The sequence below is a fragment of the Colias philodice genome, chromosome 27, assembly GCF_061535455.1.
Source record: "Colias philodice isolate Cphi_HAF_F1 chromosome 27, ilColPhil1 Martin Lab GWU primary, whole genome shotgun sequence".
NCBI classification, from domain to species: Eukaryota; Metazoa; Arthropoda; class Insecta; order Lepidoptera; family Pieridae; genus Colias; species Colias philodice.
The window spans coordinates 4822316-4846253 of record NC_143112.1 but is presented as its reverse complement, the minus strand read 5'-3'; the positions used below and the strand labels follow the sequence as shown (position 1 = coordinate 4846253).

At 32.4% G+C, this 23938-nt stretch overlaps 2 protein-coding genes across 2 annotated transcripts; both read right to left on the bottom strand.

Moving 5' to 3' along the window:
• Positions 1 to 1981: 1981 nt before the first annotated feature.
• Positions 1982 to 13436, bottom strand: tsr (Cofilin/actin-depolymerizing factor homolog tsr). The gene is made up of 4 exons (XM_089711936.1): positions 13278 to 13436; positions 4512 to 4702; positions 3280 to 3411; positions 1982 to 2839 (listed from the first exon to the last, which is right to left on the bottom strand). The coding sequence occupies exons 1-4, from the start codon at positions 13278 to 13280 to the stop codon at positions 2719 to 2721; spliced, it is 447 nt and encodes a 148-aa protein (XP_089568062.1). The 5' UTR covers positions 13281 to 13436; the 3' UTR covers positions 1982 to 2718.
• Positions 13437 to 14380: 944 nt separating this feature from the next.
• Positions 14381 to 23286, bottom strand: LOC149476617 (uncharacterized). Its single transcript, XM_089711669.1, has 11 exons — positions 23128 to 23286; positions 22652 to 22887; positions 21057 to 22359; positions 20466 to 20647; positions 19889 to 20095; positions 18323 to 19528; positions 17443 to 17754; positions 16870 to 17157; positions 16368 to 16555; positions 15329 to 15454; positions 14381 to 14672 (listed from the first exon to the last, which is right to left on the bottom strand). The coding sequence occupies exons 1-11, from the start codon at positions 23144 to 23146 to the stop codon at positions 14399 to 14401; spliced, it is 4341 nt and encodes a 1446-aa protein (XP_089567795.1). The 5' UTR covers positions 23147 to 23286; the 3' UTR covers positions 14381 to 14398.
• Between the last annotated feature and the right edge of the window lie 652 nt (positions 23287 to 23938).

The following is a 23938-nucleotide window of genomic DNA, read 5'->3' as shown; positions in this document are numbered from 1 at the left end:
AACTTGTGAATGCATGGTCTTATTGTACATTGATGTGTATTATTTCAAATATTGTGCTATTTAGCAGATTTCAACTAAAAGTACGTTTGAAATGTGTGAAACGGTAAAAGTTGTAGTATTAGTAGCCAGTTATAATTGGTTGTATCTTATTGCTCATGAATTTTAGTTATGGGAATGTATTCGGAAAATGGAAATAAATAAATGGTTTTCCGGAGTTTTGTGTTTTATTTTATATACCCAAATACACTAATAATATAAAGCTGAAGAGTTGGTTAAAAAGCTAACTCGGAACTACTAGATCGAATTTAAAATTCATTTGTGTTCTGTAGTAGTTTAGTCTATACCCTAGAGAGTCCTATATGCTGTACCTAACACATTTTACGACCAATAATAAAATATATTGGCACAATGAGAAAAAATGTTTGAATAAGTTGTGCGTCAGCAAGTTGCAGTTAATCGAAAAAGTCATAATAGCGTTAAAAACCGGAAGCAGTCCTTGTGTATATAGTGTATTGGTTACATAGTGCGAGCATATTTTGAAGTGGTAGTAGACAGCTTTTGTGGCTGTATAGTGTATACTCGCATGACTGTAGCTGGACTAGCCTCGCTCGGGCACACCATGCAAACTGCTGTCGACGCCGCTAAAAAGCTGCACTAGTGTACGAGTCGCATAGGTACTGCGTCTAATTGACATACGATTGCATTGGAGTTGGCTTACGATCTGATCTAGGTACACCATGAGGTACACAATTATTACGAGGATGACACTCGCATCATATGAATTACTGGCAGTTACAATCGAATCAGTTGCTCGCCGGTTTACTATTATGTACTTGTATACGTAGTATATTATTATTAGTCTGTGCTATTACTTAGTCTGTGCTATTACTACAACACAACATATTGGTCCATACTACAACATGGTTAGTTTTTACTCGCCACTCGCTTGCCCCCACCACGCCACAAGCATTTTGCGTACTTACCTATCGCACAGATACCACCGATCTGTTATTGATGAAAAGACCTTCCATTGATTTAGGTTTTTGTGATAATTGATAAAATAGCGCAACGTCACGTACACACACTTGAAATTTGAATAGTTATGGGTAACGACTCACACTTAGATAAAATAGGTACGTATAAAGGATAAGTTGTATGGTTGTAGATAATACGAGAAAAGGGCACAGCTCTATATGTTGATTATGCAGCCGTTATGTACTAATTATCAGGATTTTATGAGCTCAATATTTTAATCTGTCTTTCTTTACCAAATGTACGACTCCATCGATGCGAGCGATGAACGTATCTCAAACATCATATCTGTATCGTATTTTATGTTATGAGTAGCTGTGCCGCGGGGTATAACTCGCTGGAAAAATCGAGTATTTCTATAGCTCACGTATTGTTGTTATTCTGATGTGTAATATTAGGTACTGAAAATTATTTTCATCCAAGTTTTTTCGACAGTCAAACATCCATCCTTCGTTTTTAATATTTGTATAAGGTGTAGGATTATGATGTTTTTATAAGTAGGAATTTTGTGTTAGGAGATAAAATAATAGTACTTAGGCATCTTTTTACTCAATTGTTTACGAGAAAATATGTAGTGTATAGGGTTGATATTCAATGAAATCCAGTTTCAAAGGGTATTATTATGGCAATTCTGTTATATTTTATTCTCTCTATATATTTTACTAGCTGTGCTCCGCGGTTTCACCCGCATTGCTCCGCTCCTGTTGGTCTTAGTGTGATGATATTATATAGCCTTCCTCGATAAATGGGCTATCTAACACCGAAAGAATTATTCAAATCGGACCAGTAGTTCCGGAGATTATTATAATATTAGTATAGATTATTGTATTTTGTAAGGGACGTTTTTTCCATTATGGAAAAAAGCCCTTCAGTTCATACAGACACTAGGTTACAGATATATGTAATAGGTAATGGGGAAAATAGTCATGTAAAAAAATAAAACCACCAATTTCACTTATATCGAGTGTATTTCTGGATAAATTGGTTACAAAATACTTATTCAACCGCCCGCTGGGTCCGAGCCGTTACAAGCAATTAGCCAGTTCTATCTCAAAATCAAAACTAGGCAATTGTATAAAAATCGTACCTTTTTACATCTAAATAGTATAAAAAGCCGACCGGCGTCACCTGTTTTCGATAAAAAAAATTAAAACGCACACGCGTCACTGTATTTAATTTAGTTTGAGCTTAACTTACTCTTTAGTTTATAGGAAAAATATATATAATAATTAGTATAATTTAAATTATTACTTAAACGATCCCTTATTAGCTAATTCAGTCGGCCTGTATCCTAATATAGCATTTTACTATATCTGTACAACACCGCCGACTAAGTTGACCGCTCATTTCTATTCAGAAGCAAAGGACAAACGTAAATATAAAAGAACCCATGCGTATCACTGTGTCGACGCGCCAAAATGTTTACACCATCTGACAGCTGTCACTTTTGTTTTTTTTTATCTTTTTTTTTCAAAACCGGACAAAGGTCCGTTTGTTCTTGACTAAAGTGAACCATGAAAAAAAATCTGACATTGTGAATTCTAAAATGGAATTCGGTATTGAAATGCTAAGAATTGTGGAAAACGTCAGTTCCGTCAGTCACAGATTAAACGCGCAGATGGTGCATATTTCGTCGCGCACCACGTCGGTCGTAGCGTAAAGGTTAAATAAATGCTGATTATTATTTTATTGACGGTCGGTGGCGCGAAGTTTCTCTTCGACGGCCTCCTGGGAAGCCTCCGAGAGGTCAGTTGCTTGGATGTACTTTTGTACGCCGACCAGCGACTTCTTCAATGCATCAAAGGAGCTGAGGACAAGATACATGACATTTATTAGAAACATTTTAACAGATAAAACGTATCTTTATATGAACTTTTTTACTTTTTACAGAAAGGTAAATGTATAGAAGAGGCTTTCTTTACACAAAGCATTAAATATTTTTAGACAATTGAACACAAAAAAATTAGCATAACAAACAATTATAATGTAGGCGGTCTTATCGCTTATAAACAACATTTTTCCACGCAATCAAAATAATTGAGGCTTTCAAAAATAGTAAGGTGCGATTACGAGCTTAAGAAAATTAACAACATAGATGAAAAAAAAAACTCTTCTTTTCACCAAAATATCAAACTAATCATCAAAAACTACACTCAACAACTTATAGCCACATGCTATAGTTATCGCTTATCACTAAAATTTACACCACACCGATGGCAAAATCCCTTTATTATAACAAAAACCCACCTAGAGTACAACATCTTCTTCTTAACCTTAGCGGTGTCCGGGCACCACGACATGAGGAACAGCTTTTGTTTCTTGCTCGCCTCCGATGTGCCTTGACATTGGTGCGTGTACTCGAAGTCGAAGAGGCCGTATCTGGAAAGATATTTAACATTACACTTTAGGTTATGTTTGAAAAAGAGATGTATTTATATCATACACACAATTTTACAAAGGCAGAAAATTGATAGGCCCTAAAGTTTACAAAAACCTGTGTCAGGAATACCCACTCTTCCTATATAGTGTACTAAAATAGTAAAAGTAGTATGTAACTAAATTTCTTTAGTTTAGGAAGAGCAGGCTTAAGCGAGCTTAATGTTTATAAAGAAAATTAGGTGAAGTACATTGTGACACGAGAATTTAATCTATACTAATATTATAAAGCTGAAGAGTTTGTTTGTTTGAACGCGCTAATCTCGGGAACTACTGGTCCGATTTGTAAAATTCTTTCGGTGTTAGATAGCCCATTTATTGAGGAAGGTTATAGGCTATATATCTTTACGCTACGGCCAACAGGAGTAGAGCCACGGGGGTGAAACCGCGCGGAGCAGCTAGTATACTAATATAATTAATAGAGGAGATACAATATTTGTTACCAAAGTGTCAACAGGAAAATTACCATTCCTGCCAGCAGATTTGAAACAATTAAGTTTAACAGTTTAACACACTTGCTTAGCAAATTGATACAGTAGCGTTTGCCTAATAAAGTTCGAAGCAAACTTTTTCAGATTAAACATACCTATTAACACATCTTGTATTGTTTATTTATTACACTAGTCGCACATCTTATGCTATGCGTTAAAGAATTTTTCAAATTGATTCATTATTTTTTTTTCAAGTTTATTCATTACCAACAAAATCAAAAGTAACAACATTTTCCCTTTAATATAAACACCATATACATAAAACAACCAACCTCGACTGGCCGGTTGGCTTGGTTGGTAGTGGCCCTGCCTTCCAAGCCAGAGGTTGCGGGTTCGATTCCCACCCGGGGCAAATATTTGTGTGATGAACATAGATGTTTGCTCTGTGTCTGGGTGTTAATTATCTATATATAAGTATTTATTTAAAATTATATATACATATGTATGTTTATCAGCCATCTGGTTTCCATAACACAAGCGAAAGCTTAGTATGGGATCAGATCGTGCCATGTGTGAAAATTGTCCTGAAATATTAAAAAAAAAAAAATTAACCTGCACTCCCCAGTGCCGCCCTTCTGCAGGTCCTCGAGGAACTGATCGTACTCAGCGTTCCTCCCGCCAACAGTTTCCACGTCGATCTGTTTCTCGTCGCGAATGAAGAACACCACGTAGCGGTGCTTCTTGTCCTTCTTGATCTCCTCGTACGTGGTTTTGCACGCGTCCGACACTGTCACACCAGACGCCTGGAAATAAATGTTGAATACATAAATATAATGGAATAAATTTAACTGTATAGAATAAAATTTAAAATATTTAGTGGGTAGATTTATGTATGATTTATTGTTTTACGTGCAAATTAAGCTTGCTTTTTCACCAGAGATGTGCTATGCTAATGTTGCTGTGGATGTGTATAATATCCACCAATCACATTCTTTGATGCATACAGGGGCCCTATTATGGCCTCTTATTGCCAGTCAGCTTACGCCGTCAATTGAACTGACTGGCAAATTCATATACCAAAATTAACCATGGCTGGTTATTGCGATCATAATACGAATTTGCCGGTCATTTCAATTCACTGCGTAATCTGTCTTAGTTGAAATACTAGAAATATTATAAACATAATTAACATCCTACATAGACTAAGGAATTGTGACCTTTTGAAAAGCAGCTTTTTATTATTTGTTGTTGTCTATTTTATGGCGAAACGTTACACGAAAGAATGTAGTTTTTTTTTTATTGACTTCCGGTGCTCATTATCCAATTCAAATATGATTAATAAACTGGCCAAAAAACACGTTATCGACACATGAGTCGAGCCAGTAAATTGTAAAGCGTGACATAATAACGCAGCTGCCGTTCCATTTTACGGGTAATTTTAGATACTAAGTGGTCGTATTTTGTCCAGCAAATGCTGGATCGTTTAAAATTCACTCGTGTTCATTAATGACGACAATCTTTCTAAATTAATTATGAAAATTAATATTTCATACATTGATTTATTTTATACGGGCTCGTTTACGAAAGCTTAAATATCTTGAAGTTTAAATATTTATCATACTGAAAATACAGAGACAAACGAAAAATTATTAACGGTTGCATATAAATTAAATTTAAATAACAACCCATAATACATAATTTTATTATACCCTTTACTTTCCCCGAAGGCAACCGAAGGGTTGACGTCACATCTGTTGTCGATTTAACTTTTGTTTAGCTTATCTCAAAGATCCTAAAGTATTAATCGAATCCACTTTGCATATTTTTGTGCACATTTCATCTATTGTAATGTATGCTTGTTAATGGATGGTTATTTTAGTTCTAATGGACGAATTCGACTCTCTTTATAAAAGTGTTAAATGTAACGCGGAATTAGGAATATTTTTATAGATATTAGATAGTTTGTTACTAGATGCTGTATTAAAAAGTGTACCTTAACAAGGTGTTGATAATGAATACGAAATATCTTTCATACAATATAATTTTGCCTCCATAATAAATTTAATTTAAAAAAAAATCCCCTTCAACCATCGAAATAGGTCAAGTACGATCAAACAAAATCACCACTTACTAAATACATTCTAAAAATAACACTACAGAAATAACTGTTCGTGATGATAACCTTCAGAGATATTCACACGACATTTAGGGGACTTTCAATTGAACGAACTTTCGCATTTCACGACCTCTGAAGTGCATTTTTCTCTTGACGATAAATACTGCATGACTCAACCGATTTATGTTCCGTACGTTAAAGGTCATGAGGAGATTCGACCTAATTCAAAACGTGATACGGTTTTAGACCGGGAGATACTGACACAAAATTTCGAGTCATTTGTAACAAGGATGGCGGTTCTACAGGGGTTTTAGTACGCAATGACAAAAAGAAAAATGATGGTGTGAACGCTGGTACCGGTGTCTTAGTCGCGTGGGCGTTTGTCGAACTCGTCGGAAAAATAACGAAAGTCAAACGATTTGTAACACAAAAATTTTAGAATTTACCGATAGCCCATAAAAAAGTAGTAGGCGGTAGTGTCATGCCATACTTTTCCGGTGTGACTTACAGCCCGCCATACCGACGCGAATGTGTTGATTTAAATAAAACAATCATTCAACCATTTGTACCAGGCTAACTTTTGCACAGGTAACTATCGTCGTGCAGCCATTTACGAAAATCGCCATGCCATACTTTTCGGACGATTCCAAATGGTCGCCATACCGCCGAAAATCTGCAATAAATTTTTATTTCGCCAAACTTTTTGTACCAGTATTGCATTTGGATTTTTGGAGAGTATTTGATAAAATGTGACCATTATTATATTTGCCATACTTCTAGTAGGGGGAAAAAGTGCTGTTATACTTGAAAACTTAATTTATTATTAATTTATATAAGTGAGGATTTCCAACACTTAGATCTTTGAAATTTTGTATTTATATTTGTTAAAACTTACAGGAAAAATAAGTGCCATACTGTTACAAAACGTTTGACTTTCGCTATTTTCCGACGAGTTCGACTAACGCCCACGCGACTAAGCCGCCGGTACCAGCGTTCACGCCATCGTTTTTCTTTTTGTCATTGCGTACTAAGACCCCTGTAGAACCGCCATCCTGTTACAAATGACTCGAAATTTTGTGTCAGTATCTCCCGGTCTATTTATTTCACAATGCAAATTTAATGTGGTAAAGAAGTGTTGTTAGGTGTTTAGAGGAGTTACAGAACGATCGTTTATAGTTTGAAGTCACTATTTGTTACGTAAATTTAATCCATACAGATGCTGTCGAATATAATAAGCTATGTGACTAATTGTACGTCGCATTTAGTAGCGATAAAACATAACAAGGCTATATTTTTTTATCCTTGCTATACCTGTAATATGCCCGTGCATTACATCTAAGTTTACATTTATTTTACACTTTAGTCGTGATAGATACACAAAGATCCAGACATCTTCATGACTTTTACATTTATTTTATTAGTAGCATTTACAGACAAAGGACATTATTATCGAATCGATAAGAGCCAAGTTACATAAACATTCTTATAATGGTGATTGGACAAACTCGTAGAACTGACGTTGATTTATTGCAGATGTCGAGTAAAAACTTGCATTGCATCTTATAAAGTATCGATTGCAAATGCAGTTAGGTTTTTAACCGGTAATTGGCTGCGTTTCAAGCGAGCTTATCAGTCATCATTCGTTTTCTCTTTCGACTGAGTCTAGACGGAGATGGGGTCAATATTCTACCAGAGTAAGATTCTAAATTAATTTAATTATTTCATGTAACTGATAGTTCATAAATATGCTTTATCAGTTTCAAATGAAAAATAATGACTTAATTAAATTGATAAATAAATCATTTTGATATAGGTATTGGATTGCTAGAGGTCCGTTCTTCGTACATAGAAATAACTGAAACTTAGTATTTATTTAGTTTCTATTATTTATATCTTATTACATAAGCAAAACGTATGTCTTTATTAATGCCCAAACACCATAAATATTGAGTAAAGAATTCCCAAGAAATCGCTGATAACAGGCAATATCTAAGAAGCTAATCATGATTATTAACATACAAATCGACACTTCTAGATACAACATTTTTAAGTGTCGTATTTAATTGAACAAATGACACGCAAGCTTTCTAAATGTAATCTCATTCACAAAACAATGATTATTCTAAAACTGAGACGTATGGCATACCACTGCGTTGCTTCGAAATAGACTAGAGACATTGGCCGTTGGTTAATTATAGTCGCCGAGTTGCACGTGTTTCAGTTGAGAAGAATTTTGTTGCATTTGAGAATCAACGGTTTTCAATATTGACGTCTATGTGGTTCAAATAACGTGTTGGTAGCATGTTTTGATAATGGATTTTAGTCAGGGTGGGTAATTGTGAACAGGGGCGATTTTTTTTTCTATAATCAGTCACATGAATTTCCAAACGTTTGAAAAACCAGAATTGGATCTATAAAATGAAATATTATTTACAGTTGTAAGTCGAGTTATTTAGAATTGATATTAAAAGTGTAAGTGGAGTTGTTTTCAATTACCCATATTGACCCTATATTTTCTTTTAAAAATTTGATCTCGAATGAAGGTATAGTTTGCTGGTGAAGTTCCTGTGATAATATCACTGCGATAATACAAATAATATCACCTAAATGTTTTAAACTTGTACACTTGTACACACTATCAAATCAGAGTTTTATTTTTAAGTCTTCATGTTAAATTAAAACAAGTTTCCAACATTATTATTTTAATTAGTATAATGCTCTTATGTCTAACGGCACCGGAAAGATACTGCAGAGAAAGTGTTTATCTAAGTTTATAATATACGTAATTTATAGCTATTTATATCGATTTTCCCAAGGTATAATTAACGTTACTGCAACCACACGCATTCTAGTCTTTAACCTTGATATGATATTATATATTCACGCCAAGGTATGGTTTCACACGATCGGCATTCAACGTGAATCGTGATGTCAATTTGAATTTCTGACTCATTTTTAATCATAGACATACTTCCGGTATAGGGAAAATATTACAGGTCAATAGCAAATTATTTGCGATGAGACATCTGTTTTTCGCGAAAATAAGTCATATTTTATATCCTGTAAGTCTGACTGTTTTAAGTTACATACTTGATGTCCTTATACTAAGCTTACCCTGAATTAAAAGGGCAGGTAATTATATGATATTTATCGTAACTTTCCAGATAATTTGAGGAGTGTTATGTGATGATACGAGTATATTATAGCATAAGATAGGTTGTATAACGGTCAATAAAATGCTACAGGAAGATTCAAGTATTCATAGGAATTTTAACGAGACCCTAGTCTTTTACTGTAGAACTTGATCTTAGTATCCAGAGATTGCAGTAAAATGCATAGATACTTCATTTATTACGTTTAAATTTTTTCTAAGTAACATTAATTACTGAAAATTGGTATTAAAACATCAGTCTCACACAGACAAATATTAACGTATGGTGGACAATATGAGACTCACGGAAACTTCACAATGGTAATAAAAGTAAAATTAGATTGTGACGTACACGACTCCCCCGCCTACGTTGTGACGAAGTTATCTAAATCAATTTATTTTTAAAGTTCATTTATAAGGTTTATTACAGACGTTAAACTGAATTCACACGTAGATAACTCAATACTAGACACTACTAATTAGGAGCAAAATAAGAAGCAGATTAGAGTGCATCTGAATTGATAACTAAACGAAGTTAAAAGTATTTTTGCCGAACGGTAAATCTGCATTTCAAACTAGAACTGTGTCTGTAGACTGTGCAGCATTTAATTAATTATTGGAAATTCACACTTAGAAGTGAAATTTGTGTAGGACGTAGGTAGAAAACGGAGTGTTTTAATAAATGGTTGAATACGCAAATTTTACGCATTCTGTAGTATTATTACACTGAATGTATTTATTAAAGGGGTTGGTTGGCGTATCTTGCAGTATCTAAAAATCGATACATGTAAAACAGTAATTTACTTGGTTTCAAAACCCGCATTGCGTCTTGCAGTCTGCACGTATAAAACGCAGGACAAGATCTATATTTGTGAGTAGAGAAAAGACGTTTATCTTCTGAGCAAGTTAATCGAGCAGAAGAAAGATAACGAACTGATCTCGTTAAAATTTATGTGTTAGGTTAGGTTATGTTCACGAGTTTCTTTGAGTAATCAAATTGTTGAGGGGTTGCAATTGTAACGTAATGAAAACCCCTCTAAAGTAGGTGCTTAAATCGTAAATTTAAGAACGTTTGAAAGCGATGTTTTTTACATGGGGATTTGTACTAAGCGCTAAATGTAGATATTTTGGAGAATCATGAAACTTATTTTTTATAGAAAAGTTTGAAACGAATTAATAAACGTAAAATTTACCATCTAACAGAGATTAAGCTATTCCTCAAGTAAATAACGGACTATATCAAAAATAATAACTGTAGAACTGCAATTCAGACTGGAGAAAGTTCATATCTACTTATTGACGAATATTAAGTATGTATACAGTATAGACACATAATTGATAGAATTGCAACGTAATTCGAATGCAAACGATCACCACGTCATCTATCTGACATTTGTCACCAGGGTACTTCCGAGGGTGCAGGAAGCAGGGGTCAACGACCTCCATCGTCGAGATGTGACGTCGGGTTCGTTGACACTAGCGCGCTTAATAAAAATAAATAAATTTACTAAAAATGTAGTGTACTTATCAGACACTTGATATAAACAATGTCTGATGTGACCTTCGTGTTTTTGTTCAGATTAGTGACAATGAATTATCTTTTAGGTGGTTTCAAGTTCAAGGATGGGGCAAAAAGGGTTGCCCTTATTTAATAAACATGCTTAACTCTATTTGGATTAGAAATTAAGCTTTGGGTTAAAATGACATACAATAAAATCAATATATTATTGATCATGATAGCATACATAATACACATCTTTAATTAGAATTGGAACTAACCTTTATGTGTCAAAAAGATATAAATTAAATCTGCATAATCAATAGTCAATACCATCATTAAAATTTGCAGAACTACCATTTTCTGTAATTAGAAAAAGATAAAACTGTAAATTACATGATTTCATAAATAATTTGATTATACCGTATCAGCTTCAAAATATCAAATGCTCACCAATTAACTGTTGTGAAAGTTTTCAGACAGTTAATTACCTCTCACGTTTTACAAATTTCATTTCTTCTGTACAATCCTAGTATTGTAGCAAAAAATAAAAATTGGTTGTTCTGAGTTTTTGTGCTGATTAATTTACTGTTTCAATTTTATCCTACTAATATTATAAATGCGAAAGTTTGTGAGGATGTGTGTGTTTGTTACTCTTTCACACAAATACTACTGAACCAATTACAATTAAATTTAGCACAGATATAGAGGGTAACTTGGATTAATACATAGGATATTTCGGTTTTATTCCGGAAATCCCATGGGAACGGGAACTATGCGGGTTTTTCTTTGAAAACGCAGGCGGAAGGCTAGTATATAATAAAATGTATCATATTTTAACGGTAAGGTTAAATATACTTTTCTGATACAATTTCACACAATTAAGAATATGTGTTCTTAGTGTTATCTTATTAGATATCTATTAAACTTGGCCTTCAGTTGATTAACATAGATTTTTCAATTCTAATATATAAAAGTCCATTATACAGTGAATTAGGATATAAAATATAACATATTGGGGTGTTACAAAATATGTGTTACAAATACAAAATATGTATGTGTCATTATTTTTTAGGGTCAATCATTATTAATACATAACTGAACTTATATTAGGTTTTCATCACAGGCAATTATCTATTACCAAGTACCTAATTGAGTGTATAGAGATGTAAAATTTAAGACCAATAGGCAACTTTTTAAGTGGTTTTATTATGTCATGGTCATAGAGTTATTTATTTAATATAGTGGTAAATATAACAAGTTGCTAACTATAACTATTACTGATGCAGCATACCCATAAGAAACCTTCTGTGGATTTGGGCAATATGAAGCTCAGTTTAATTATTTAGTATACAGTTTAGGAATGGATTTAGGAAGAATTTAATTTGTACAAATATAACTTAAATTTGAATATATCCTTTAGTGAAATTAAGTTCTGGACAATGTAAGATATTTGTCTGTCAATTGGATCAGATATGGTTCTCCATATCTGACATCGTAATTTAAACATTTAGGTTGTTGTGCTTGAAGAAAAATGAAATATCATTTACAGACAACACCATTACTGTACTAAATAACTGTAATCTAGCAAGTATTTTAACGATAAATGGTAATAATAAAATACATATCTGTTTGGTAATCATTAAAACAAACAGGATATACAATTAACATGTTCTGAGTACTCAAATTATCTCAAACACTTCAATCAATATAATCCTTACTAGCCTATCATATTATATGAACAGGTATTAACTCATTTATGTATTTAGCATTTTCTATACAAGATAAGACCATGAACAACATTACCATATTACTGAGTCAGGAGTCACCGAAATCTTTTGGGTGATTCATCTCAGTGACTCATGTAAAACAAGTTACAATCAATACATAAAAGGAAATCGCCATAGGCGAGTACAGGGTTCGATAAAGACGTAACCTTGACACTGATCGATCATAACCCTTAGCCTATGCGTTTACGCCCATCCTAGTCACTGTACCCACCACCCACGAAGGTCAACCGTTCAATGTGGTACATGGACGTTACAGATATATACCTTCGTCTCAACTAGAACATATTTCGACGAAAAAACTGGTACGATAGCGGCCTTTAACTATATGACAAGCTACCGGCCTATACCCATATAAGGCTAAACTGTAAAGCGACTGCGCGGCGTTGCGGCGTTCCGGAGTTCGTTGCCCTCGACACAACCAAAAGTTTATGATAACGCGAATTTATCGTCCTGCTAGTGAAGTCTTCATACCAGCCGTCATAAAAGGCGATAAGGATAGCTAACCTTTAGTGAAATATAACACCGTTCTACTAAACGTGTATCCATTCCATAACTGCCATGTCCTTCGCGGGACGTCAATCATGGTGTAAATGCAATGTGGAATACGACACGTGGCATAAAATCACTGAACGGTGACAACTATTTCTTCGAAAAGGCGTGCGAACTGGGCAGAGGGTTGTGCAAAATAATATGGCCGATGGCGGCACCGGTCATACGTCGCTATATTACCTTGTAACTGCGCCATTACTAACATTCTCACTGTGTCCAATAATATTTAACACAACAAAACGATAAAACACTCCAATTTATTTTCATCACTTACCATTTTTTGATGTTATACACGTAAAAATTCCACCACTAACTTCACCGAGTTCACGACAACGGCGACCGGAACGACACTGAACCGGAATGTTGGCTATACGTTTTTACGCGACGTCCAATGAGCGCATGTGTCAAAATTGTACAAGATAGTCAAAACACTTTTTTATAAATTCGTACTGGAATATTTTACAATTGAAAAAATCAATTTTATTACGTATTGCTTTAAATAAATATTTTATAAATATCTATTTATATCACAAACTTATTTCAGCGTATTCGAAAAATTAGTCTTTATTTAGAAATGTCACTCAAGGCGACAACTGTTCAAAATGTTCTATCTCCGTTGCTCACTGCGATGTTTCTATATTTATTTCTATTAGATGATAAATATAAAAGAGCGGTGCCGATGATAAGATATTGTATGAAAAAAATATGAGCGATTTCAACTCGTACTCAGAAGTATTATCACTAGTTTTTACTTTAGATAACCACTTGAAAAGTGACTCACTGGTGACGACGACATTTTAACCAATCAAAATTCAGTATTGAATAGATGTCCATATATGGACTGGCGGAAACTGCACCGGCTCTCAAAGATTTGTATTTGAATCTTAGCGGGAAGATAATAAACTATTTCATTGCATTATCAGACCGTATATGGTTATTCAATGAAATGAAAGTGTAAATTATTATGATAATCAGTAATCACACATCAGAAACAATGTACACTATACCAGTTTCAATATAAGTGCTATTATTATATTTTGCCTGTTTCATTAGACATAATAAATTTTGTTGTTTTGTTTTTATTTCAATTATTTTTTGCACTGTTTAAAAAAATATATATAAATAATTGTTAAGAGATTTAAGAACTTAATGTTTAAATTATTTACTTAAGAAAAAAATCACGAGCTAGATTTTTAAGGCAATTATTTTTTTTAAATACTAATACAAGCAAGGGAGCGGCTCCAGCTTAAATTTTTAAAATTTATTCGAATTTATCTTATAGTCCTTTAAGCTCTGCTATAGTTACTCAGGCTTAAAAATATCGGTCATCGGAGTATCAATAAAAAATATTGAAGGACAGGTAAATAAAACAAGAAATAATATCCAAATATTTATTCAAGCGTTCCCAACATATTTATGGTATCTTTTATACATTGTATACATATTTGTCAACGTCATTTGCCCTATAGACCCCGCAAGGCCTCGTCGTAAGAACGCCATAGCGTAATTAGAATCTGACGCTTGTATTAACAAAACAATGGAATTTTCTAGATGTTGTCTTATTATTTTTGGAGGGGGGGATTTTTCGAGCCAGGAACAGAAGTCGGCGACTGCGTAAGCTGAAATTCGCGATACGTGAGCTTTCCGTTTTGATATGGACTGGGTTAACCTGTAAAAAGAATTATTGTTTTACCACAAAAAACTTTAGACAGGGTTTATCTTTAAGAGCGGCTTAAGCGGCTTAATCTTTAATCTGGTTTTGTCGTAGTTTACATAGACAACGATTAAAGTGACAGATCCCTGGTTTAAAGTTAGACTGAGTTTAAATTGTTTCGTGGTACTACTATTAGTTTTTAATAAATGATTAAATTGGAACCACATTGGAACATAGATTTGTTGTTTCTTTTAAGCTTTGTAATAACAAGAGTAACGAGGAGGGAAAAAGGGAAAGAAATCAAATTTACTAGTGTCCAAATTATGGGCAGAGAAAAACATTTATTGCCACAGAAAAAAATATGTACCTACTAAGTTTTTTAATTTCAAACTTTAAAAATACCATTCAGTAAAAATAAAAATATAAAAGTAACAAAAATTAACAAGTCAATAAATTTTCGTTTTAAGTAAATTAATTTTATTTATTTTTGAAGTGAAACTTCTTTAGGAGCGTTGAGAGTAAAACTTTAACGTCGCGTGATGGAAGTACCGTCACGTCATGGAATAAGGCGACGATTTTGGTACCTTTGAATATTGCCAAAGAAGTTTCACTTCTGACACGGCACACACGCTCTTTTTTTGTATTCACTAATATTAAAAAAATATACTCACTTCTCAATAGAATGTGCAATTTCAGCAAATTTATGTTCAATCAATCTGTCCGCTTCATTCATGGCTGTAGCTCTCGCACACATACACAACACTAATGTTTTGTAACACTGCATTAGACATGGCCACCTGAAAATAATAATTTATAGTCAACGTTAATAAAAAAAAGACGTGTGGCACTCGGGGACTGCCGCGGTAAAGCTATTGCATGCTATGCCTTCAAGCCACACCTCCGCGCCCGTCCCCGTGGGGAGCGTGAGGTTTTTCGTTACGGAATTTCTGGATTCGGTCCCCGCGCTCAATGCCAGCGATAGAAGCTATGCAATAGCTTAAAAAAATATATAGACGCTAAATAAAATAAAATATAGCTTAGGTAATTCAGAAGTATAATATATACTTTGGTTAAGTAGTTTTTGAGGTAAATCGTTACAAACAAACAAATCTTTCCGAGTCATTATTATATTAAACAGTATTGATTATGAAAAATATGTTAATTTATATTTTAGAACTATATCTAGCCCGTGACTCTGTCCGCATAGTAGTTAGAACATACTATCCGTGCTGCTCTATTCAGCAGTATTTCATTTATAATTATCAAGCATTATTTATTTTAAGCTGTAATTTTAAGTGACATATAAACAAGCGTAGTATGAAAAAAATAGTAATGCTTCAATAATGTGACCTTAAAAACTCCAAGACTAGACGTTTTTTCTTCAAAATCATTTGAAATAAACAGTAATTACACTAATTTTATAAAATATATTTGTACGATTAAGTACCTAATCGTACAGACAATACAAGTTCCCGGAATCCGTCTATTTTGCACCTTTCATTATAATGTATTAATTATTTTACCACAAAATAAGTTAGTTCGCAGTCGGATTCCGCACCGGGCGGAGCTCCATCAAAGACCATCTCATCTCATCCCATCAGTGAATTAATAAATATCTCAATTTTGTCAATCTCATCTCTTATAATTTACCCCAACCCCCAACAATATTTGTAGAAGTTAAACAACCAAAAATATTTCACAAATCCATACCTATCTTCCAAAAGTTCATCCCTAGACAATATCATACTATTCAATATAGCAACACAACCCTCAAACAGTATGAAGAACGATTGCCAAGTGACTTCACACCTTCTGTCTATGGCGCTACGGCCGAGAATGTAATGAATGAGTTGTTGTAATTCAAAGATGGCGTCTATGAATTTGTAGTCGAGGGAAATCTGGAAATAAAGTATAGTATATTTTAGTAGATTTATAAAATTAAATATTTTGTTATAAAAGACTTATTTAGTAATTCTTCACTTGTTTTAAATTAACATTAATAAACAAGTTAATTCGGCGAAAGAAATTAATTGTACCTATATGATGATGATTTATTATGGTCTAAATTTGAACTATTTTTTTTAAGTTTATTATCCGATAGTCGATTTGGAAAAAGTTCAGAAACAATTTAGTTAATATTTCATGAGATTTATTTTTCAATAAAATAATAGTCATAGGTCTAATTTTGCAAGTAAATACTCAAAAGTCTTACTTTCTTTGCCGCCAAAATAACATCAGCCAGTACATCCAAATCGATTTTCAACAATTCGCAAATGGAATCCTCAATAATAACGTTCTTTTGAGCCCCGCCATTCCAATAATGTTGCTGTATCCAAAATCTAATATTTTTCGTCGATCTAAATATTAATTTTTCCAACGCACTACATTTTGTGTCGATAATATTAGCTTTAAGAATATTTAGGCATAAATATTTTAGTACTTTTCTGCTTATTATTTGCAATGCTGTCACTTCTTCGTTCTTGAGTATTATGGATGGTTTCTAAAAACATGAAAATATTATTATACATTTTTACTGAGAAATAATAAAATAATGATTCAAATCACTGATGTTTATAATGGAACAAGCTATCCTGCAAACGTTGTTCTGCCTTACTTTTATCGGGGTATCAAAAATAGATATTGGCCGATTCTCAGACGTACCCGATATGCACAGAAAATTTCATGAGAATCGGTCCAGCCGTTTTGGAGGAGTATGGTAACTAACATTGGAATTGTATATATTAGATAAGGATTAAAGCAAAAGAGTTAAAGTAAATGGACTCACCTTTAGAATACACAACGTATTCAAATCAGCAACAATATTATTCGCAAAGAATTCAACCGTAGACAATTCCGCCAAAAATTTCAAAGTGACAGCCACTTCCTCTAGACAACTGTTATTTTTCTTTTGTCTATGGTCGAGTAGAATAAACAACCGCGATTTGACAGCGCGCCAAATTTGCAAGAATAACTTGTCTTTGCTTTTGAAAATTTCGTGCGATTCCAACTTTTTTATGTATCGTAATATTACGTTGAGAAGTTGCATCGATGAATCTACGTGTATGTTTTTAGTGTCTGGATTTTCTATGGATTGTATCTGAAAGGTTAAAAAGCATATAATATTAGGGTAGAAAATAGTACGAATTTTATTATTATCAAGAATTGAATTCACAAAACAGTTGGATTTTACACTATTTTAAATTCTTTAAGATAAACAAGATTATTACGGTGCTCTGTGCCACAGCTCATTATTAGGGCACATTCTCTAAATTAAGCGGTTCGATTTGGGGAGTGCCTGGCGATCTGCACTACAGGCTACGACCTATCGCAGATACCAGTCCTCTTGGTTTATGTTTACGTGCAAATTTTGTTAATATAATATAGTTTTTTTGAGGAAAATAAATGATTTATTTATTTATTATTTATTTTATTTATTATATAATAAAAAAAAAAAAAAAATTATTGCTTTTCCTCGCTACACATCCTCGCACATTATTGGTGGAAATGCACCCAAAGTTGGAATAAATAGTAATGTTCACATTAAAGATAGTGTTAGTATGTTATCACTGGATGCTAGTCTCAAAATAAATTGAATAAAGACAAGTTTAATTCAATTACGGAAGTCGTACTTAGTTAAAACAAATGTTACATATTGTAATACTTACAGCATTTTGAACGAAGAAATCCAAACCAGACCACAGACAGTCCATACTTTTTATTTCTGTACCATCATTAGTTTCACAGATCTTCAACAAAGTCAACGTATACGCTCCCATTGCGTTAAGTGTTGCCATTGTTTCATCAGATATCACACTATTATCAGTATTGCTTGCGTTCAAAACACTTTTACTAAAATCAACGTTTTTGAACGAATTTAACATAGCCTGGTTCAAATTGTCTTGTAAGTTTGCTAAAATTGATCGATACGCGCTTGTCGTTATATTTTTCTTTTCTTTTGCAATTAATGGCAACACAATACATATAATTTGGAATACATCGTCATTAAAGTCACTGATACTCGTAATATCAACGACTTTTATTTTAAAATTATTGAGCAATATCTCGACCATTTTCTTTACAACCTCTGGTTCTTTTTTAACCTTTTTGACAGCTATTTCCAGAATGTTTTTGATTATCGATACGTGATTGGATGTTTTTGCGTTCAGTTTAAGTAATTCCAGTATTCCATTTTCGAAATTAAATAATAATTCCACAGGGAATATTTTAAAAACATCAGGATTCTTCGGGCTTATTTCAAAAATGCTCTGTAGTATGTTGTCGATGGATCTTTTAACTTTTTTCGAGTTGCAACACTTTTTTAACGTCACCAATACAAATATGGCTGTTAATTGGCAATTTTCGTCTAAATAATAAATCTGCAGATGTTTCAACACTTCAATATATTTAACTATTTCTTCAAAGTTTTCTGTACTTATTGTTAAATTATCAAAATACTCATTTACATTATTATCTTTAAAGAAGGTAGTGATTTCAAAACTACCTTTTCCCAAACTTTTGCTAAACGACGAAGCATTTTCAAAACTTTTTGTAATATTTTTAGCTACTTCAAAAACTAGAGCATTTAGAAGCACTTTATTATTACAAATGCTGTCATTTTTTAAAATGTCTACATCTTGTTCATTTGAATACATTTTTATCAGACATTTTGCTAATTGTCTGAGCTGGCTTTTATCTAAATTGGCAAATAATACTTTAGCAAAATACTCATTATTCTGAAGGTTATTAATTGTACTTGATATCTGTTTAATTAGATGCGATTTAGTGTTTGATATTATTTCATCTATATTGTCAGTATTTGATTGTATTTTTAATAGATGTAGTGCCATGGTTTTCACTAAGAGTAGATTGTCCTGAAAGAAATAACTAGTTAGTATTACACTATACATTTTTAAAAACAGTATTACCAGTTTATTTCAACTATGTTTCGCATTGTAGAAGACTTAACAAATTATATACTAAAATCTTCTTCAAGAACCACTTTATGTGTGTAAAAAACCGCCTCAAAATCCGTTGCGAAGTTTTTAAGCATACATAGGGACAGACAGACAGCGATAACGACTTTGTTTAATACTATGTAGTGATAGTGTCAAAATTGCAAATAATTAAAATTCAAAAAGAAATTAATTAATTATTAATTATTTATAACACGCTGAAAGCTACTCGAAATTTGCATAAAGCGATACATGACTTTAAAAATAAAATATTCTCACCAATAACATATTATTTTCTTCAGTAACTTTGCTTGCTATATCCTTCCATTGTGATTCACTTAAACATGGTAATACTGAATGTAAGTCAAAAACATCAGCACTTTGAACTTCAGGGAAATTCACTTTTGTGTTGCTATATTTGATATTCAATATTTTCAGTTGAGCAAAACTTATGCAAAGTTTTAGAAATGATGATAGTAATAAATTCTGTAAAGAATGAACTGTTATTATTTTTATTTCTATAAGGTAAAAATATATAAAATGGTGAAAGTTTATTTTGCAGATATAGATACAATGGCAATATTTATATATTTTTATGATGATACACTAGCTTTCTGCCCGCTGCTTCGCCCGCTTTGTCTAAAATCTAATAAATTATATACTCAAACCTTCCTTGAGAATCACCCTATTTATTAAAATAAAACCGGATAAAAATATGTTGCATACTTTTAAAGATTTAAACATGAATAGTGACAGAGAAAGCGACTTTGTTTTATACTATGTAGTGATATGAACAAGGTGTATGCTATATAAACAATAAGCAACTAGTGAAGAAATAAATAAAACAAATACTTACACAATCCGATTTCAAAACACATTCACCAAATTTCTTTAGGCATTGATCTTCAAAGTTTTGGTATATCGTCCAGAAGTCTTCACCAATAGGTAATGGTACTGTGTGATCGGCCATTTTGTTGTGGTGAAGGAAACTTGACAAGATGGCGGACACAAATTCTATTAGTGTCACTGAGGAGGGACCTGTAATATATTTGTAATATATAAAAATGAAACACGTTTCGCGTTGTCACGGCATCACGTGCGAACGGGTGGACCGATTTTGATAATTCTTTTTTTATGGTTCTTATGGAGAGAAAACGTAAACATGTACCACGGGCGAAGCGAAGCCGGGGCGGACCACTAGTTTGTAATAAATTTAAATATATTGATAGAATATAAATATATCGTGAATTTAAATTATGGGATGAATGAAGTTAAAATTATTCGCTGTACACATGATATAGCTACAATAAAATTGTATACCTACTTGCTTAATACTTATGTTCTACTCATGATTTAATAAGGGTAATAAACTCAATTTTATTTTCAATATTGCAATATAGGCACAAATAAAAGTTTGAATTGTTTAATTATAAACAGAAAAACTTACTGTTATTCCCGTCTAAGCCGCTGACTAATTCCTCCAAATCTTTTTGTAACAACAACAACAAATCCTTATTCTGCCTAAACATTAATTCCGACGTCAACTTGCCATACATTTCAACACAATTTGCCGGCATTATATCATATCCATTTACAATTTTGTTCCTCAATTTTTCGCAACACTCATCATTGTCCATAGACTGGTTTAATTTATCTTTTAATTCTTCTTGCTTGCTATCATTTTTTTCGAGACAGCTTTTTAAATGTGGCAACATTTGATGGACAAAGTCTATGCCTTTACTCAACTTAAATAATGTTTGCAAAAGAATTAAAATTGTTTCTGCATATGTTTCTAAAATGTTTGCTCCTTTTTTTGCTCCCATTATTGGCGCAAGTAATTGTATCATTTTCTGATCGATTAAACCAGGATCCAGTTTTAATGATGTCTGTATTATTTTCAAACTGGTTTTATCCGGTTTTCCCTCCATTTTTAATGTACCCGTTATAACCTCTTGTAAGAATAAAAGGAATATTTTCTTGGTCTCTTTAGATTTTTCGTTCAATGTGTCGCGTAGATGTACACTGATATCTACTTCATATTGTAATAATGCTTCTAGCATATTCAGAAAAATCCTGCGTTTTATTTTATCGCCATTCTCTTCGAATGTTATAGTTGTTAGTTTAGTAACAGTATTTATATAACTCTGTGTCATGTTAAGACAATTAACAACAACAATATAAAAGGCAAAGACAATTTGATTCTCATTTTTAAAACAGTTCACAAATACATTAATAAAATCTGATAAAAATTTGGGTTCTTTATTAGAACGGCCATTTGGGAATGTTAAAAATGTGTCCATTATTTTTATTACAGATTCAATGTTATCGTTTTTTTCTTCCAACAAAGAATTATCTTTTCGTATTAAATTATTTAAATACCGTGCAAAGAAAGATCTTTTATTCAACGGAAATAAAACATTTTGACAGAGATTGAGTACACTTTTTTCATTGTTAGTGTTCAAAAAGCTAAAAATAGTTTCCAGTCTGTCTTCTGCCAATATTTTGAGTACAAATTCAAACTTTTTCCGACATTCTTTGTAATATTTTGTTATGTGGTTAAATATTTTGTTGATTATTATTGTATTTTGCTCTGAATTAGATAAATGCTGTAACACAGTCATAGTTATGGAGAGATAGTCTTCGACTTGTGCGCTCAATTGCTGAGATATTTTTGGATTTTCTATGAAGGATATTATGTGCTGTATTTCCTCATCTTGTATGTCGTTTTTGTTGAGATATTGTACTACAATCTGAAAATAGAGTTTTTATAATAAGAAAATAGCAATAATGAATCTTAATTAATATTGCAAAGAGGTGAGATTAGATTTTTTGTTTGTTTGATACAATAATTTAACTTAAATACTTAGTGAATGGTAATTATAATCATATCACAGTGCATGCCATATGCCAAATGGTTGGACTGATTTTTATGACATTTGTAGGTTTGAGAATCATCCATCATTTATTTTGTATAACCCTAAAAGACAAGAGTATGGCAGAGGTATGATGATTGCGGGGTCAGCAAGTAAATATATTGTTTACCTTTATAAGTTTATACTTCAATTCAACAGTAAAATCATCAACATTATTTAACCAGCTTAATACATCCTTGAAGTCCTTATTTGTAATTTTTTTATTACATGTTATTTCTTCCAGCCAGATACCTATGACTCTTTCTTTAGGTGTTGTAGGAAAATGCTCAGAGAATGCTACATTTTTCGCAAGGCGGAACCTTTTTGCTAAAGGTGTGGATTCATCTTCTAGACGTCGCTTTAATTCTGTGGAAAAGATTTTTGAAACATTAAAATTTAAGAAGACGTTGAAACGTGTGAATTAAACGTGATCTTGACTAATAAATATGCAGCAAATGCTACATACGCATTCGTTATTAACTTTTAAATCTGATAATAGTATTCAATTATAAAAAAGATACAATATTAAGTATAATTAGATGTTAAAATAAGTCTTTTAATATTGTAGAGGTTATGTTGTTAAATAAACATAACTATATTTCTTACCATTCAGTGGATGAGACATTTTTATAAGTTTGTACTTTATAAACACAATACAGCGTATTAATTAATGTAAGATTTAGTCATAAAAATTATTTAAATGATTTATAAAATGTATTATTAAAATTTACACAATTTGTACACAAAACACATGGATTTGTTATGACATAAAGATTGACAGTTGACAGTTGACACATGACAAATACAGATAATTAACCAGCCACTTACACCACACAGACTATAATTTTAAATTATTATAATTTTTTTAATCACTGTTACGAATACGATATTATGTACATAGTTTTAAAGCTGTGTTTTAAAGCGTAATATTTGTTCAGTTAGATATTTTATCTAGTTGATAGTTTTATTTTGTATTATTTAAATTAATTAATTTTAGATTATTTCAATGTTTGTAATTCAACCACATTAAATCCGCTGCATGCAACATAGAAAATAAAGCTATTTGGTTTAACCTTAGGTTTAACCTACTTCCATATATACATAGTTAGTTTTATTTATTTATTTTTATACAATATATATGAGAGATAAAAATTATACATTGTGAAAAAAAAAAGCACGAAATACCTTGTAAGAACGTTGGTATTTAAATGCAATAATATAACTTAACTGCACACTAGGCCATGAAAATATGACATTCATATGGTCAACCTTGATTTTATTTAGGTCACGGGCCATGGCCGTTGGGGGTTTACCGTTCTGTTCAATGGAGATTACATCAAGGAGATGTACATTGTAAACGCTTCCTGTCCTTCAGTTTTAATTTGTTAACGTTTCAGGTCTTTGTATTTTTTGCCAC

What these genes read in the sequence shown, in the direction of transcription:
- tsr (XM_089711936.1), bottom strand. An exon ending in GGCGGCACTGGGGAGTGCAG is followed by an intron (nt 3,412 to 4,511) that starts GTTAATTTTTTT and finishes ATATCTTTCCAG; the next exon opens with ATACGGCCTCTTCGACTTCG. An exon ending in AAGAAGATGTTGTACTCTAG is followed by an intron (nt 2,840 to 3,279) that starts GTGGGTTTTTGT and finishes TCTTGTCCTCAG; the next exon opens with CTCCTTTGATGCATTGAAGA.
- LOC149476617 (XM_089711669.1), bottom strand. An exon ending in GTGTTTTGAAATCGGATTGT is followed by an intron (nt 20,096 to 20,465) that starts GTAAGTATTTGT and finishes CATTCTTTACAG; the next exon opens with AATTTATTACTATCATCATT. An exon ending in ATTGCACATTCTATTGAGAA is followed by an intron (nt 14,673 to 15,328) that starts GTGAGTATATTT and finishes TTCTTTTTACAG; the next exon opens with GTTAACCCAGTCCATATCAA.